Source organism: Pempheris klunzingeri, chromosome 5 (assembly GCF_042242105.1).
Source record: "Pempheris klunzingeri isolate RE-2024b chromosome 5, fPemKlu1.hap1, whole genome shotgun sequence".
Classification (NCBI taxonomy): Eukaryota; Metazoa; Chordata; class Actinopteri; order Acropomatiformes; family Pempheridae; genus Pempheris; species Pempheris klunzingeri.
In genome coordinates this window covers 22693878-22713479 of record NC_092016.1, presented here as the reverse complement: position 1 = coordinate 22713479, position 19602 = coordinate 22693878, and the positions used below count along the sequence as shown (strand labels likewise).

Below are 19602 nucleotides of genomic sequence, written 5' to 3'. Positions count from 1 at the left end.
ATAGAAAAAGGTCACCAACACAGAGGTATACAAATAATAGAAACTCCACAGTGGCTGCAGCCAAAAACTCGTGTTAAAGGAAAGAGCTGCACAGCGCACACACAATACCACATTGCAAGGCCACGTAGTATTTGTTGACGTTCCTCTCTGTGCAGTGAGTGTGTTGTTGCACTCAGCTGTCACTCTTGTGCACTGCAGTTCTCCACAATTTGTTTTAGTTAAAGTCAGTGCTAAATTGAGGAAGATGTGATGTATACAGTAATGCTAACCCTATGCCATTATGACATACGTCATCCCTAATTTAAATGCATTATTGCACATTATGGTACAGTCACAAACTGGCTGCCTCAGCCCAGGTGTGACCCTCTGACACTCGGCCTGTGAATGTACACAGTTAGCATGTATGTTTTCCCAGGGTGTCTGTCTGGACATGCCAAGTACAGTTGACTGATCATGCAACCCAAAACACGGCTTAATTGTGGGATAATACGCTATGAAGAAAACTCCTTTTTATCAGCCTTGAGGAAGCACTTTGTTTTTCTTCTGGTTTTCTCTTCCCAGACCTTCTCATCTGTTTCTGTCTGCTGTGTTTAGCAGATATCTTAGTCATGGTGGGAGGTCTCTGTTCAGGCAGATGCGCAGGCTTCAAGTTAAAATCCTGTGTGGGTCTCCCTCAAGTGCTCATATCTGCATGTGCATACGTGTTTGTCCAGAGATCCATTAGTCCGTTATTAGCACACAGCGGTCCACATCTGGCCCTCACAACCAGCTCCAGCCCCAGATTCTCAAAGGGAGATTTCAGACCTGATCCAAAAATTAGTCGAGTCCTGACCCAGGTTTTTGAGAGGGAGGGGCAACTATGGCAACACTGCATGCCATCAGTTCATGGAGTCACTGTTGTAGGTGAACTGGGCTGTATTTCTGGACACAACTCACTCTAGCTGCAGCTTTCTTATGTCATCAAATGTGCCAAACAGTAGGGAAAGACTATCTTGTGTTTCAGTGGGTAGATGGGTATTTGAAGACACTGAGGAAGCAGAGATTAAAGCATCGCATTTCTGGCAGTTAATCTTGTGGTGTCAGCCTGCTTTGCCTATGATCAGCTGTGTGTGTGTGTGTGTGGGTACATGTGTGCGTACGTGTGTTACTGTGTTATATGGAAATGACTGCCTGGTGTTAACTTTGGCCAGTAAAAGATGAAGTCACTCCGCTATGTTAGTGTCTATTGAACACTGCCATTTAAAATGTTCAAGGCTGGGTTTGCTTTGACAGTCTGCTATGGCTGCTATGTAAGAATTCAACAGTAGTTCTCTTTAGTACAGTTCAACATGCAGGGCTTTAGCCTATTGATTAAAAAGATCTGATCACTGATGATTATATTGGCAGGAAATTTCAATATAACTTTATTCTTCCAAGTTGAGGCTGTGGACCATTACTTGATAAATTCTCACTCTAAGAAATCATATGTTGACTGCACATTATGTGTAAGATATAATATAATGTAAGTAAAAGTGGCATGATGATTTACATACAGTATCTGTCCTTATGTTTGTAGTTGTAGTTTTAATGGTCTACATTACTATCAGGGAAAAATGAACACCCACATATTTAGCTAACAAATCTTGCCTTATATTTGGTCCGCATATGACTTTATATATGATTGTGAGGATGAGTAACTGAAAAGGGTCTTAACTGAAACAAACATCTCAACAGTTTGTTTTTCTTGTCAAAGGAACACTTCACTGATTTATAACTTCTTGTTTTCATTTGAGTGTTTGGCTTCGCTTAAATGTGAGGATGGGGTGGGTCAAGAGGGAGCTGAGGAGGATGTGGGGTGAGGAATATAAGCAGCGACATAAAGACTTGGAGGGGTGGGGGTCATTGGAAAGAGCAGGATGAGAACTTGGATTCGGAGAGATCAGAGACAGAGGTGAGGAATCGTGTGGTGGGGAGGGGATGTACAGGAAACCCCATTGTGTGGTGGCTCCAGCCATTTCCTGTTTGTGTGCCAGCTGTATTTCCCTCCTTCCTGCTGTACCCAGGAAGTCAGTGTCACATTCCAGCTCTGATCAGCTCTGTGAGATCTCAGGCCATTGCCACCGTCAATACCTGCATGTTTGTTGCCTCCCTGGTTTATTTTTAGGGGCGTTAAATAACACACATTTACAGAGGATGCACATTTGCAGAGGTAGATCCATGCAGACTCCACTTAAACTGCTAATGTATTGGCTACGGTCTGTTGACACTGCTTGAACTCTAGATCCAAAGATGGGGAGACGTAAAATTAATTCAGAGAACCGATGAGACCTGTATTACAAAAAAGTACCTGTAGTCAAGTTACATCACTCACACACTCAGATATATTGTCAGTGTTGTCGTTTCTATCTGAAATGAACATTATTTAGGCTAATAGTTTTGCCTCTGTCGTTGTGTTGAAGTGAAAAAGGCACTCCAACAATTATGTTCTTACATGATTAATCTGACACGTACTACTTTGATTAATCAATTAATTTGTTTTGTTCTACAAAATAGTGTCAAACTCCATGTCACAACTACCCAAAGCCCATGGTGACGTCATCAAGCTAGCTTGTTTCGCCTGACTTGTCCAAAACTTAAACATGTTCAGTTTGGAGGCCAAAAGATCATGGTTTGGTTTACAACAATAAGTCAAATGCATACATTAAAGGTAGGGTATACAAAATACACCCTTTCAAACATAATACTTAACCCATTTTTGCTTGTGAGCTAGTGACCTTTTGGCCGTGGCTCTTACCCTACCCAGCACAGTCTTAGTCTGTCAGGTCTGTCTTGAATCTCTGTGCAGAAAATGTTTTTTCTTGCTGAAAACAAACACTAAGCATACATTTCAATTTGTCTTTCTCGCCCCCTTCCTCCTGTTCAGCGGTAGAAGAAGGCGAGTCTTCAGAGTGTGGAGGGACCTGGGATGAATCAACTGTCCAGACAGGTTAGTGTACAGACACACACACTCACGCGCACACACACACACACACACACACACACACACACACAGTCAGGCAAACACACACTCGCACTGATAATGTAATAGAGTTCCAGCAAGCTGTCAGATCCACAGGAGAGGCTTAAGTCTATACATCTCCGCAACACACACACACACTCACACACAGTCACACACAATTTGTAATATCAATTCCACATGGTTTATAATGGCCTGCTCAGAGGGGATATCAAGGAGAAAAAGGAGGAAAAGATGGAGAGATCAAGTGAACATAGAAGGAATTCTGATGCAGGGATTGTTGAAAATATTAGTAGAGGGAAAACCCATGTAAGAGAGAAAAGAGGAGATTTGAAGAGAGAAAGAAGGAGTGAGAGGGAGATGTGGAAAGAGACAGAGCTCTCACTGGTCTCAGGAGTCAGACTGAATGGAAAAAGAGATGACAAAGGGGATATGGAGAGAGAGAGAGAGAGAGAGAGATGGGTGGAGGGGGGACAAGAGAGAGATTTGTGTGCTTTTTCACTACTCTCTGTGGTCTGGTGATATCCTGGGAGGAAGTCAGAGAGATGGTAGGGCTTTTCTTTTTCTTTTCTTTTTGTTCTTTCTTCTGGATTTTGTTTTTCCTAGTGGTTTCTCCAAACCAACCCCTCCATTTTCTTCCTCTCTGTCTACTCTGCTGTCTTCTCTTCTGTTTCCACACTGGGATGGAAATTTGAAATTATCCTCACTCGCCCTTTTGCCATTAATGGGGAAAGGAACAAATGAACAGACTGCGTTCTGGAGTTAATTTCTAAAATGAAAAATAACATTGATTTTGTGTCTAGATAGAAGGGTGGCACTTAAATGAATTTAATGGATGTGCTGTTATTCATTGTAATTTTGCAGGCAAAAGCATTTCTGCAGAGGGCACGTGAGAGCAGGTTTAGGTCACCCTCAAGGTATATATTCAAGAAGAATTGCTGATTGATCTGCTGTTGATCAACTAACTAATTGATCTATTGATCATTACAGCTCTAGAGCTCACTGTAAATGACACGACTGGACCCAGAACATCATTATTAGTAGGTGTGGTGTTTGGGAAATTCGCTTTTTTCACACTTCTGCTTTAATGAGTCAAAGATTTCAGGGTGAAAAATGACGCAGGTCTGCAGGCTCCATATGCTAACCCCGGTGCAACTGGGCTACTGACATTTTTCTCACAGCTGTCATCAGTGCTTAGTAAAGATCACATTACACATTTTCCAAACCACTGAAAAACACTTTGACTACTATAGGTGTTTGTCAGCTGTAGCTAGTTTTTCTGCTCTGGTGTGCAGCCTATCAGAGAGCAGTTAAACACTTCCTCTGACTAGATCCCAACAGAGAAATAAGATACTGCTGAATGTGGTAAATATGCAGTTATATCTCTCTCCCTCTCCTGCCCCATCTCTTGTTCAGCTCTACAGGGATAGAAGGGTAGGAAAGTATGACCCTTGGGGTGTCTATGACGTACTGAACCCTCCCATCCTTGCCCCCCCATCCTCAAACCTGTGCTAACTCTCCTCTGGGGGGGTTATGTCTGTGTGAGTGTGTGTAGGTGTGTATGTGTCTGAGTGTGCATGTTAAGGGGGGTGCTGACTGAGGTCCTGGGTGGCTCACTAGAACTGCTGTGTGTGTCAGTTCCTGCAGGAAGCTAGAGTCCCATGACACACTCTCTCTCACACACACACACACACACACACAAACACACACACACAAACACACACCTATCTCTCACTTTTCCTCCCATAAAAACATACTGTCCCATATTCCCTTACTCAGCCACTCTTTAGTTTGGATTTTACCGTCAATTCCCTGTCCCAGCATCCTCTGCATCCACTTTTCTCTCTTTCTCTGCATGCTTGTCTCCTCCTAAATCTCTAAGTATTATTCTTTCTCTCTGTCTATAACTCTCTCTATCTTCCTTACCTTTTTTTTGCTTTTTATCTGTGCTCAAATAAGAATAAGTGTGTGTGAGAAAAGGAGTGAGAATTGCTGCCTATCCCTTATTGAGGCAGATTATAAAGAAAAAAGACCTCGTTTCCTTTATTCCCTGGGAGATGATGTCGACAAGGACGGGGTGAGAACGAGGGAGAGACAAAGAGAGAGAGAGGAATATACCTCCCATCCTGTGACTAAATTCACAAACTTCCACCCCTCCTCCATGTCTTCTCTCCTCTCTTTTCTCAGTTTCACTCTCTCTGTCTCTCTTTCGCTTTTTCTGGAAAATGTGTAGTGGGTTTGGAAAGACCCACAGGAGGGAAGGCGGAGGGAGCATCAAGCCAACCAATTCTCCCCCCTTTCTACTTCTCCTCTCCTTCCCCCTGCCTCCCTCTCCCTGGCTTTTCTGCCCCAGAGAGAAGCCCTCAGAGGCCGAAGTTGCCCCAACACCCTCCACCTCTCTTTCCCTCTACCCTTGCCACCCGTTAGCGAGACAGAAAAACAACTTGTCCCCTTCCTCCCTGGTTTCCTTCTCTTGTTCCTTCACTCCCCCAGTGTGCTGGGAGAAGAAAGAGAGAGCGGCTGCCAAGGATAGAGAAAGGAAATAAGAGAGAGTTGGGAAGGGCAGGTAGCCGTGGAGTTGGCCTGTTTATAAGAGTCATCTGTTCAGACTTTATCGTATGTTCAGTCTCATAGGAGAACAAACCAGGTAGGGGTGAGACACTTGTCCAGCCAGGCAGGAGTGCACTTTAGAGGGCATGTATAGATGTGAGTGTCTGTGATGAAATCCTTCTCTCTTTCTCCAGAGACTTTTTTTTTCCTCAATTCCTGTCTGACAATCTACTGTAGACTCCACACACACTTATATGCACACATACACACATACACTCACTGTTTCTCTTGGACAACATACACACCGAGTCACATACAGAAAGAGCCAGTGAGTCATCATGGAAAAGGTTTGTCAGGTCCCCAAGCAGAAACTGAGACCTTACTGCATTATTGTTATTCACAGCCTAAGCTCTGTGTGAATGTGAGTGCATGTGCGTGTGGGGACACAGACATGACTGGCTGGCCAGAAAGCTGCCTCCGCCTCTCAGATGACAGAAAGTATCAGGAAAGTGTGTTAGTGAGTGAATGAACATAGCCGGATCAATGCAGTTTATGTTATTGCAATATCTAATTTTACAAATGTCCTTGAAACTTCAACAAAAAACGAAATATCAATGCTTTGCTTCTTCTAATATATCCAAACTACAAAAATATGTGAAATGTCACATTGCAAGCGCATGTGTCCATGCGCACTTGCCATCCACTGCCTTGTGAGAGTGTTTGCCATTTTGAGAGATGTCAGCAGAGAGGTATTTCCTCTGGTGCAAAAGACTAGGATCTTTGTTCTAATCCAACTACAGGTGAAAACACACTGCATGTGCCGCATGGTTGTAGATTAGCAGGAAAGATGCACCATATGTGGCTGCTTAATTGTAAGTCATTGCAGGGGTCAGAGGGTCAAGGTTGGTTTGACCCTTTACCCTGGGTAAAGTACTTCATTTATTTGTATACAATCAGTATCACTATTCTCCCGGTTTAATCTAATATCTTCATGATGGCCAGAGCTGAGAAAAACAGGACACCGGCCCTTCTCCCTCTCCATTTCTCTCTCTCTCACTTCCTCCGTCTCTTTTCCTCTTCCTCCATCCCTCTCTCGCCACTACCCTCTGGAGGTCCATAATGTAGTTTTAATTTCCCCAAGGCTACCACAGGAAAACAGTTCCTGTGTGTGTGTGTGTGTGTGTGTGAACTATTATTTCCTTCTTGTGACAGCACAGTGCATCTGTGTTTTTGTCTGTATTGCTGCATTTAAGCCCTTTGTTTGTGTGTGTGTGTGTGTGTGTGAGTAATTTCTGTTGGGGTGTGTGTGTGGACCAAAAATTCAAATAAATGAGCAGCTGTCAACTTGTTTGAGTGTGGTTTTCTGCCGATCTGTGTGAGTCTGTGCACTGCAAGTCAGGCTGATTTCATGTATATTTGTATATGTATGATGTGTGTGTGTGTGTTTCTGTTAGCTTCCATGACGTTAGTGGCTCTTTCATCATCCTTTTTCCAGACATTGGTGTTGGGTGCTGCTCTCCCTTGCTGCACCATGTCCCAGGGGTCCATGTGTAGGTGTGTGCATTTAAATGTGAGAGTGTGTAGCTGAGTGTGTGTTTGTGTGTGACTGGTACTCTGTGGCTCAGCAGATCTCCTCCCAGGGGGGTGGGAGGCCTTGTATTGTGAAAACACACACACAGGCTATGGGAGGAAGAGGGGAGGAGGTGAGGAGAGATGGCTTCTTTATATAGCCACCTAACACACACACACACCCCCACCCACCCACCCACACGTACACACTCACAGAGCGAGGCAGAGGGTGAGAGAGGGGTGGGGGAGTCATTCTCTTGAGAGACAGAGAGCAGGCCTGTGTTGTTGTGTCCAGCTGCACCTGTTCAGCCTGGGTTTGTCAGTGTGCATTTGAGTGTGCACTCTATGCCAAATGTGTCCACCTCTCTTTGTATCTGCCCACTTCAGGGGGCTCAGTTTGGTGGGTCATTGTCCTGACAGTCTAACCAAAAGTATCATCTCACTGTAATAGTGTGTTTTTATTTAGGGTGTTTTCAGCCGCATTTGATTGGGAGAGACTGATCGAAGTAGAATCTGCACACTGTTCCACCGACCCCCATTGTGTTACCTCTCGTAACCAGATAACACTTCGACAATACGCCAACAAACGCACACAGAGAGGACATACCACTCTTTTTCCACTTCATCCTGTCATAGATGTGACCACTGCTTTCTCTAGGAGATAATCAGAGCCAGCTAGCCTCCTGGAGTCATGGCAGCCCGTAAACTACATCACACAGTATATGGGCTTACAGTAAAGCTATTCACATCACAGTTTATGGGATTGCTGGTCACGACTCAAGACTCAAGAGCAAATGTAGCCAGCTTTTTTGTGCACACTGTAATGGCTTCAGTTTTTTTACAAAGCATTGTGCGAAAACAGACATTTTAATTAATTCAGTGCCCCTACCTCAAAAGGAGAAGTTTATTAAAATAAAGTGCAGCACAATATTGCCTAAATTGGGAGGTTTTTTTCATCATTGTTTGAACCTGCTGAAGGGCCACACAGTTGCGCTCATATTACTTCACAGACATCTGTGACAATCACAACAAATGGTTGGAAGTAAGTGTTGTGTACCTGTCTTTAATGGCATTGTAGCCCACTGCGCACATCAAGCACGCCACGTGATGCCGGTCTGATTTTAACCTCATGGCTGGTTCGTAGCCCTGCTGAAGGTGGTGGTGCCCAGCCAGGTGCCTGTGAATCCCGGTCCAGTGTGGAGCAGAATGAAAGCCTTGTGCTGGGACTGTTTAGTTTCTAAACATTTTGCTGGAAGCTCCACACACACCTTTTCCCAACGTTTGATGGCTGTTTTAGGCTTCCACAGACACTGATGTGTGTGTGTGTGTGTGTTTTATGCATGCTTGGCCAGCAGATATACATCTCTCTGAGCTGCAGAGTGCGTCCCAGACAGGCCACAGTACCAGCTCCTGGCTGCCAAATCTAACACTTGAATAACTACCTTACCTTTGCAGTATTACGGTATGTTTTATTCCCCTTTAACTCTCCCTCTAGCTCTGGCACTCTCTTTCAGTGCACTTCTATCACCCTGGGGCAGTTCAGGAACATTTCCCAGAGTTCATTAGTTCCCCAGTTTTCTTCCCACAGGATATATAGAGATGTACGGCGGTCATGCTGACTGTGTGTGTGTGTTTGATTTTTGGTGTTCCACTTTGTGTCTCCACTAGCTTATCTTGGCAACTGCACATGACGGTGCCACGAAACCAAAGTCAGACTGTGGGATGGAGTGTATCCATCTTGAGAGCACTTGGAACCACTGTTAGAGGCTCTCTGTTCAGATTGGATCCCACATTTCTGAGAGGGACAAAACCTCTTTCCTCGCCTGTCTGGCTTTCTCTCTCCCATTCAGTATGCTTAAGGCTTATTATCATTTAGCTCCCTAATTACCTCAATGAACTCATTTTAACATAAATAATGAGAGAACACACACAACTAACAGACGCAGCAGTGCTCTGAACACACACAAATATCCACACATAGTCTTCTGTGAGCCTAACGAGTGGTGATTAGTGGGTCTCAGCAAGGCGTGGTTAGGCTGTGTAACATCATTCTGCACTGTGGACTCTGCTAATTCACTTCTCTTTATCTAATTACCCAGGGTGCGCACAAACACACACACGCATACACGCACACGCACACACACACACACACACACCACCTGCATATCTTTCCTGCAGATATGCAAAGTGACCTCATTATTCCTGAGGTATCCATTTATATATTTATATTTTTATCTGTTAATAAACAGCCCATTGTCCTCAGGTTACTGAGGCTGGTGGCTACATCCAGGAATCTTGCTTATTACTTTTCCTCCAGAGACACACGGTGTAAAAACATCTTTTCTCCACATCCTAGCCTGATGTTGCCTCCTGTCATACACAGACGCCCGCATATGAAAAATATCTTAAAAATAGTCTGTAATATATAATACATGACTTTCTCTGGAGTGTCACGCGGTTCAAGAATACATGACGCTCCCAGGCCTTTATAGATAGACTATCAATAGATAGAGATTCATAGATCATAGAGCGATATGAAGGTATAAGCCATCATGGTGCTGTTGATGATATTAATTTTTCAGTCCATGGACTAAATGTACAACTGATGCTGTCACTGATTTAAATATTTAGGCTGCATTAATAGCTGTGGATGCATGACCGTGAGCAGTCCTCTCTGCTGCTCTAGCTGTTTCTACATGCAGACCAAAACCTTAAACCAGACACTGACATCATGGTTATGATGCCATGTTGACATTTAAATACAAAATCTGTAATGCATTGTAGACAAGGAAGTGGCAATGCCAGAGAGATTCAATTTAGTTTTCTTTTTCTACCCATACACATCCTTTTTTTCCTGCAGACCAAAACAATGCTTTTCAATCCCAGTTCTTAGGACCCAGAATTGTCTATCCCACCAGCTAGTTAATTTCCTGTAATTGCATTCACGGCGCATCCCAGGTGTGATTCAGTCCCTCATTACATGGCTAGAATAAAAATCAGCAGGGCTCTGTGATTCAAGGACTGGTGGAAAACCCACACTTTTGAAATATGTCCTTTTAGGTGAATCTTATGAATCTTCATAATTTGCTCCATTGCAGTGGCTTTCATGTTGTTGTGAAATAGTTGTATTTTTCATTTCATATGTAGTCAACTGGGCGTGATTTTGATTTATTTTGTCTCTATGGATGGCATAAGAATATACCAGGGGGTCTGGGCCTGGGATTGGAGGGGTGTGTGTGTGTGTGTGTGTGTGTGTGAGAGAGAGAGAGAGAGAGAGAGAGAATGTGCAGTTATTCCTGGCATAGGGACAGTCTGTGACTCAGAGATAATGGTTCTCTGTAGAGCGTGTGTGTGTGTGTGTGTGTGTGTGTGTGTGTGTGTGTTCATATGTCTTCTATGAGTGACTCTAGCTATATCCTGCCGACGTGCGCTCGTGTGTGTGTGCGCTCGTGTGTCTGTATGTGAGGGAAAGAGAAACAGCCAGTGGATTGTGCACACATGCTATTGCTAGGGACCACTGTCGTACTATTCAATCAATACCCCAGCACACACACACACACATATATATACACACACCCCTCTACACCCTAAGCACCCATGGGAGTTGCCGGCTTTCATTAAGTAGGCCTGCTGCTTCTATCTGGTGTGGTCGAGGTGGGGGAGGTGTTGTGCAGAAAATGAGAAAGGAGATGTGAGGGAGTTTTGTGATAAATTAGAGAAACATGGGATGAACAATGTCTAGTTTGTAAAGCTATGTCCAGCTATGTTTGCATGCAAAAAGTTCATTTTAGGTGGTTTTAAAAACTACCAATGAGTAGACAACTAAATAAACGTAAAATTGATTTGTTCATAGATCATAAATGCTATTTGTAAACCAAGATGGACATTAATTCTTATGGTGCTGCTTGATGTCACTGAAAAAAACGAATGCTTGTCCACTGACCACATAAATCTAAATGCAGCTTAATGACAAAAGAGCTGTATTGTGTTTTGGTGTGACATGTGAAATTAGTCATCACAGACTGAGGCAACAGCAAGTTGGCTTCTTAACACCACTCCACTCTGTCTGACCGTCATCACACACTTCCTTTTCCCTGTTCACAACACGAGACAGGCGTTTTCAGGTTTCACAAAGCTCACGTTTGGTGTTGGCTTAGTGTGGATGGAAGGGAAAATGGAGAGAGACAGACCTGTTGTTAAATTTAGCCGACTTAGTGTGTGCACTTGCACTTTCGGTGACTGATTGAGAATGTGCTATTTCAGACATGCCTTTGTTCTGAAAAACTTGCATCATGCTTTCAATTCACGATGCTGAGAACACAACGCAAGCACACACACACACACACTGTGGCCTAGCCAGGAGGTCTGATGCCTGTTGTTTGAGTGTGGTAATGATCATAACAGCTACAGTCTCTAGTAGGAGCTTCAGTGCTCGTTCTAAAGGCCCCCCATCTCCCTCTCTCTGAGGTCCACAAGAGGACACATGATTATCCTTTCCATGTGGGGAGGGAGTTGGGTGGTTAGGCGAGGGGGGTAAGGGGGTACCATACAGTGCATGTACAAATAGAAACGCCACCAACTGTGTTGGCCTCTCTCATCCCTTCATCCTCCTCTTTTCTGACACCCATCTCTCTCTCTTTATCCCAGTGTACAGTGATTGAGGGCTGAAGATCAAGTAAAAGGATCAGCAGACCAGCAAAAACAAGTATTCAAAAAAAAAAAGGAGGGAGAGATGAGGACAGAGGGGTGCAAGATGGAGAGGTTTCATCTGGCTCCTCCCTCTGTTGCTATGACAGCAGGTTGTGTTGGCATGCACTGGAGTTGGCACTGCCCTCACCTCTGGCATCAGGGCACCCTGGGGAGACTGTGCCTGTGTGTGTGTGTGTGAACGTAGTGTGTGCTTGCTTTTGAAAGGCACGACGCTGCACTGAAAAAAATCATACCAATTTGAAGAGAGCATTTGTCTGGTTTCCAGCCCATACTTAATGGAATCTTTTTGTCCCAGTGAGAGAGATTTACCTTATTTTAACATTCAAAATTTGTGACTAAATATTATAGAAATGAATGTTCACATGAGTAGTTTTTGGTGTGCGGGATTTATCTTACACCATTCTTGAAATGTATACTTCTATCGTTATATATACTTATACTTATCGTTTGTACATGCGTGCGCTTTTTTACGTATCCAGGTAATGTGCCTCTGGTGGGAGTGTGCATTTTTATGTGTTTGCATATGTATGCTTACCTGTGTATGTTTGTGTGAGTGTGCACAATGACCAGCGTGTATATGTGCGTACGTGTGCCGTGCGTATGTCAGCGTGCACGCGTGTGTGCGTGTGTTTTGTCAGCCAAGGGGCCACTTTCTCTCCCCGGCCAGACGGCGCTCTCACCACTGGACAGATGGCCAACACCCTCCCTCTCTTCTTCACCATCCCTTCATCTATCCCTTCTTCCACCCCTCCGCTACTGTCTTCCTCTCCAGCAGCCGCCTAAACCCCCCATCACCTCAATCCCTCGTTCCCCACCTCTCAGCATCCCTTTCTCCCTCTCTCCCATCACACCTCGCTCGTAATAAATCAGAGCGCGGTGGAGCCTCTGAATCTCACTCTAATTCATCTCACTTTGACTCGCAAACACACTTTCTTTCTTAAAGTCATCGACTAAGCCGTCGTTCCACTTTTGACTCTTCTTTTACCGGGCCCAGAATGATCCCATGGAAAACCAGGGGAATGTTTTTTAATGTCGCTTAAGACACGCTGATGCTGAGCTGACGAGCAGGTTTTGGTGTCTTTTTTTCTAATACCAAAAACCTATAAATGAGGTGTCAAGGCGACAGAGACATTTTCTGCCACTTACACACATAAAATGATGTTAGAAGCTCTTAATGAAAAATGGTCTCCCTTTAGTGAGTGCAGTTACGGGTCAAAAAGGATTCATTCAGTTGTGTCCATTAAGTCATGGAGGTTATTGATTCCCTTTAATGGCCAGCACTTCAAATTTAGTAATGAAGGTTTAACTTAACTGACGTACCCTTATATTAGATGGGCTCACCATATACAATCAACCCTTTGCAAGCCTTTTTCTTTTTTGACAGTAATTCTCTTTTCAATCAGCAGAATGATTGATTCATGTTCTCTGCTCTAATCATCTGTGGTTGCTCTGGCAGCTGTAATTAATGGTCTTTAATCAAATTGCTTCATTGGTGGAGAATATTCACAACATTTTAAAAGCCTTTTTCTCCCTTTATATCAGCACTTTGCTCTCAAGTTGGTTTAGTGGTTGGTCTAGTAGATTTGGCTCTATGTGGTATATTGGCTTATATGTATGTGTTATGCTGGTGTTATGTTTCACCGCCATGCCTTTCTCCCACTTTTCCAACATCTTTCACTCAGACTTTGTTTTTATCCCTCCCTTCATCCCCTGCAATGACTTTATATAACTCCCCCTTTTTTCTCCTCTCCTCTCCTCGCCTCCAGTGTCTTCAGTGTCAGTGCTATTGGATCCTCAGCGTTTATAATGTGATAATAAGGTGTGAAAATGGAGACACAATGGAGCAGTGAGGATTGGGCCGACACAGCCTTCCTCTGGTCCCCTCTCACACTCCGTCTGCCTGCTACCAGGACACACACGTTCACACACACTTCGTCTCATGCTGGAGTGATATACCACACACACGCTGAGCACAATTCAGCCAGGTTGCACATATAGTTGGTTAAACATAGCTGGTAAAAAGGCCAAAAATATTTTTTTCTTGAAAAATCAAAAACTAAAATGAAAAGGCATAAATGATTTAGATTAGAACAGAAGACGGTGGAGGACAATGATTATGTCAGTGTGGTTTGCGTTTAATCCAGGGGTTACTGTATCAATGTGAAGACAACATAAGGCTATAACGATAAGCATTGTTAATAGCTCCTGTTTAAAAAAAAAAAAAAAAAAAAAAAAAAGCATGTGCTCATGGTTATATGCTGTGTGTCTCCTCAGAAGTCCCAGCGTCTGACAGAGAGGTTGAGCCCAAAGACGGTCATGGGGTGGGTGCTGAGGATGGAGAACAAGAGGACCACGATGAGCGTGATGACCGAGATCATGACGATGACCTAGATGACGAGTCCATCTTCACCTGTGACAACTGTCAACAGGACTTTGACTGTCTGGCTGAGCTCACCGAGCACAGAACCCACCACTGCCCAGCTGGTAAGATTGTCACTAGATGTTGGTAGTGTTCATGCTGACTGACCAGGCTCACATCACTCTCCCACTGTTTGTATGCCAGAGATGGAGTGCACTTGGAGTCGTGTGTACCTCGTTCAGTAATGCGCTAACATAGTCAATGTCAGGGATTAGTAACAATGTAGTACTTTGATTTTGGGGTAAAGAATATCATTGACAAGGGAAAAATAATAGTCAGAGGTTGTGTATTCAGAAGACATGCATATATTATCAGAGATAACATATTTGGCTGCTACATGAAATAATGTATATATAATATTTCTTCCCGATGTTTGATAACATCTAAGGGCTGAGGTTGAACTAGATCAACACTTTGTAATCAATCTAATTTTAAAAAGTGGGTGGGTCTAAATCTGGTGTACGATTGTGCTGCATGTTTCTCAGTGCTATGCTCTCAGGTACAGATGAAACAGTCCAGTTGCATCATGCAGAATCACGAGTCTCATAGATTCGCGGGTGACTCGGGCCCTTCCCTGTCTCTGAATACCTATAGCTGTTGGATTCAGTTATACCCATGTGTCCCACAGGAACAGACTTGTGCACGCACACACACACAGAGGCCGTTATTAGTACTGGTGTAATTAATGGAGGGGCTGAAAGGAACGCGGCGGGGGCATCTGGTTCCTACAGATTAATCCAAACGCTCACTTAACAAGCCAACACACACACACACGCGCGCACACACACACACACACACACACACACATGCAAACAGACTTTTTTTGTTACTGCAAGGCAGTCTTCCTCTTAGTGAGTGTGAGAGTGTGTTTACTTTTGATAGGAGGATGAAGATATAGGGAGGAGGGGATGGAGGGCTTTGTTTAAACTGGTAAAGATAGTGTTTCTAGGGACTATGTAATGTAGATGGTAAGACCCCTTCCTCAGCGATGTCTTACTCACCCGCTGGCTTGACATCCAATCCCCCCAGAGTCACACGTCTTAGGTCTTTTTACTGTCTGACAGAGATGCAGTAATACAGGAACAGAGTTTTGTTTGCCTTTATTAGATATTCTGCAGTGAGGAGCAACAGAAAATATTTAGAGAGATGGTGAGGGATTCCAGGCAACACAAAGGCCCCTGGCCTGTACAGTGCAATCATGTCATGCAGGGTACACCTGAAACACTGGAGTATCCTGGTGGTCTGGTGGTCCATCATACCTGAAATTTACAGGAGTTAACGGAAACACATGCAATTCATGTTTACGCGAAGAATAGGAATACTACAGAACTGCACTTAAAAGAGCTCTGAGGCTCAATATTAGTGCTGTTCTGTACTTTAAGATTTAAGGCTTTAGTTTTGTTAGCCTGTGCCCACTTAATTGTAGAATTGGTTTAATTGTGCGCTAACTCAAAGTACTCCACAATGTAACCTATCATACATGTAAGTGCTTTCTTTTTTAGATTTTTTTTTCTTGCCTTTGTCATTTCTTTGTGCCTTACACACACACACACACACACACACACACACACACAGAATTACTCTGCCAAAAGCGCAGGGCTGCTGTCAGAGCACGGGATGTGGCCTGTGATTTCAGCACAGGAGTCTGGGGAGGGCTACATGTTGCTGAGCGAGAAAGCGGAGGGAGGGAGGGAGGGAGGGCGGAGGGGGGAGGGAGGGAGCGCGGAAGAAAGAAATGAAATGAAATGATAAAACATGTTTTTCCCTGGAGAAAGAGTGGTTGAGATTGCAGAGTAATCCCCCAGCTCGGTGGGATATGTGTGCACTTGCATGCGGGGGTTTGTGTACGTTCAACTATGTGATGGTGTGCGTTGTTGTGTATATGGTTGAACATGTGTATTCGTGTGATGTGTATGTGTGTGTATGAAGTTAGTGGTGGGACCACAGCTTTCTGGTTATTATTGAGGAGAAGGCTAAATTAAAACACATGGACTAAAGAATCCTTTTAAGTTCTCTGGTAGGGACCCCTGGGAGTCTGTGTAGAGGAGGGCTTGGGACACACGCGCACACACACACACACACAAACACAAAAAACACATAGCCTACTGGGGATAAACACACGCCACTCTGGATCTGCATGAGAGAGTTAATGTGTTCATACATTTTGTAGTTTGATGGTGTGTGTGTGTGTGTGTGTGTGTGTGTGTGTGTGTGTGTGTGTGTGTTTGTCCTCGAGCAGAAACCAAACAACTCAGACATCAGCCATCTTGGTTGGGGGTGACAGACGGGGGCCATGTTGCCAGAAGTAGCTATCTATGATGTATTATGACCAAAATACATATAGAAGTCGAACCAAAACCAAAATAATTCCCAGTGTGTCATCGCCACAAAACATGACTGGACCAATACTGATGCGAACAGGTTTGCAGCAGCAGGATTGCTAAACCTTACTATCCCTGAGGTGGAGGACTCCATGTACTGTAAGTAAAAGAGATTGTAATTATTTTTACACTCTACATAGGTGTAATAGGTTATGTGAGTTTGTAGATTTAAGTAAGTATATGTACACTGTGGAAAAATACAAATAAGCATTTAAAAAAAAGTTTATCAATGTTCATTAGTTGCAGGGAAATGAAGTTGGTCAACATCGTAACATGGGACGCAACTAAATGTTCATACAGTGCAGCCTGCTGCAATAGTACTAAGTCCTAGCAACATGAAATTTTAACATTTCAGTCTTAGGTGCCACTCTCAGCTCTACTGTCCACTGTCAGCAATCAATTATTGAATAATATTTGTACATCTGCTGGTCCCAGGTGCTGGTTTGAGGACCATGTTAGTTGGCCCTGAATCCTCTGCAGAAAAAGCGCTGGTATCTGTAATGCTAACTATACTGTTGTAGCAAATGGGTCCCAAGTTAGCAGCTAGCTGCGGCCATAACGCTGAATGGGTCCCAGGTGCGAGAGTGAAGCACCAAGTAATTCAGTGCCACTCTAGCAGAAGGCCTATAAAGAGGCACCATTAATTTGAGTGGAAATTGGACAAACACACACACACACACACACACACACACACACACACAGTGGCACAGATCAATGACATATAAATGTGTGTACACCCACTCCAACACGCACATACCCACAGACCCCACACATCTGGTTAATGTAATGCCACATTAATGTGCATGAGCCTGACTGCTCAGCTGGTTGTGTGTGTGTGTGTGTGTGGGAGATTGTGTGCTTCTATTACAATACCATTGTTATTCTGTTCGACTGCAGCTTTAAGCCAGTGTGACGACTCTGCTTTTGAATTGTGGATAAGATACTCGGTGTGTGTGCGTGTGTGTGTGTAAACTGATTTAACTGACACAGTAATTCCTCCCTGTGTACCTGGTATTTATATGTTGTCATATGTAGCTCATGAATGATACTTTTGGCATTATCAATAGTAATACTCATGGTAGAATAACAGCCTTTATGCTGAATTTCATAGTGTACATATAGTGCACCACACTTCTTTTCAACTGTAAACTGTAATATCCGTTGTACAGGAGCCAAATAATTTACTTTTCATTGTTGCACAGCCTGATATTCTGAACCATTCCACATGGTTTAGAGGCTCTGAGAGAGCTGACTGATGCATATATAGTGTGTAATATCTATGTGTGTGATGTGTGTCTACTACTTTTTGTACATGTGGGTCTGTATCCTGTGTGTGTACAGTATGTGCGAGAGAGACAGAGCGAGAGTGTGAGTCGGGGGAGTGTCGATGGGTCTCAGTAGGAGTCAGAATGTGGAGCAGAGGCTCCCTGAGGAGAGGAGGAGCGGAAAAAAACCTCCTACAGATCAAATGGAAAACATTCTCTGGCCCTACTCTGCCACATGAACACACACACACACAAACAATCACACACACACACACACACATCCCATGAGGGAATCCCAAAAGCTATCTTACCGGCCACAACATTCCAAGGTTGGGTCAATGTGATTGTGTATAGAGCTTTAAACACTCACACAGTGTTTTCAAACTGTGATGAAGGCTTTGTGTGCAGCTTCTGTCCATTTAGCTTAGTGATATATATAAAAGCTGCCTGAGACACACACACACACACACACCTCCACAGATGCACACACACGTCACAAGTGTCCACACATTTATTCTAGGCTTGAGTGAAAAGGAGACAAAAGGGCGAGAGGGCAAAAGATTGTTAAAGATGTCAGTAAAAACCATTTCAGTGGGAAGAGGAAATGATGAGAAGGTAGGCACAGAGTAAAAGCAGGAGCTGTCAGTCAAGGCAGGGGGGCGGGAACTGGTGCTGTCAGTGACAAATAGCAAGTCATTAACCCAGCTAGTCGCTTCTTAGATGGTGCGATGGTGTGGGTGGAAAATGGTGCGTGTCTATGCAGGAAGAAAGCCAGATACTGTGCATATTCCTTCCGAAGGTATTTGTGAGGTCTCTGTTAATTGAGCACATACAGCTGCACTCGTGTCTATTCTCTTTCCTCTCTCAGCGGGGGAGTGGAGAGATTACCAGGGAGCCTGTCTAGTTGGGAGGGAGGGGGAGACAGAGAGGGAAATGAAGGAGGAAAAGAAGAGCAGTAGAAAAGGAGTAGCGGGGGGACAGGATGAGGACAGGTGAGGAGGAGGAGGAGGAGGACTGGCAAGTGGAGGAAAAACCTAAACTGTGCAAAGAGGAGGTGCAAGACAGGGGAAAGAGAAGAGGAGAAAAACACGGGGCAGGGAAGAGAGCGCGTCTGTTAATGCAGGGGCCCTTGGGTGACTGGTTTGCCTCCCACGGGACATCTCCCCACTCCTAAGCTCTTACCGTCTGTTGCAACCCGCTGTCTCACACACACACACACACACACATGCAGAGACACACCCTCTCAAGCGCAGAGAAACGCACACACATGCACCACACCACACACACCTAGCTGTGTCTGTCGTCAGGATAGCAGCTGAGTCCTGTGAGGCCAAGACTCTTATTAAAACCACAGATCACTTTCTACAAGAGAGGGAGAGCAGGAGAGGTAGGAGGGGTGTAATCTGAAACAAAATTACAGACAGCCTCCTGCACTCTGACCTGCCACTGACTCTGTGTGTGTGTGTGTGTGTGTGTGTGTGTGTGTGTTTCTAGTCTGTAGCACTTGATTGACAAAATAGATATCATGGTCTTAGTTGTTTCCTTCATGCTTACCCCCCCCCCCCCCATAGCTCCTGTCTTATCCCCTCTCCCTCCCTCTTGCCCTCTTCATCACCATGTGCCCCTCTTCCCTCCTTCTGCCCCCCCCCCCCCCCCCCCCCCCCCCCCCCCTTTCCCTCTGTGTCTCTGTACCCGGGGGTGGCCCGAAGATTC

General features: G+C 44.4%; 1 protein-coding gene across 1 annotated transcript in view; it reads left to right on the top strand.

Moving 5' to 3' along the window:
• znf423 (zinc finger protein 423) overlaps positions 1 to 19602 on the top strand; it is a 136098-nt gene that overhangs the window by 17660 nt on the left and 98836 nt on the right. Inside the window, exons 2-3 of the mRNA XM_070830300.1 lie at positions 2903 to 2965; positions 14099 to 14308. Of these exons, the coding sequence (XP_070686401.1) occupies positions 2903 to 2965; positions 14099 to 14308 (273 nt within the window). The remainder of the gene's footprint in view (positions 1 to 2902; positions 2966 to 14098; positions 14309 to 19602) is intronic.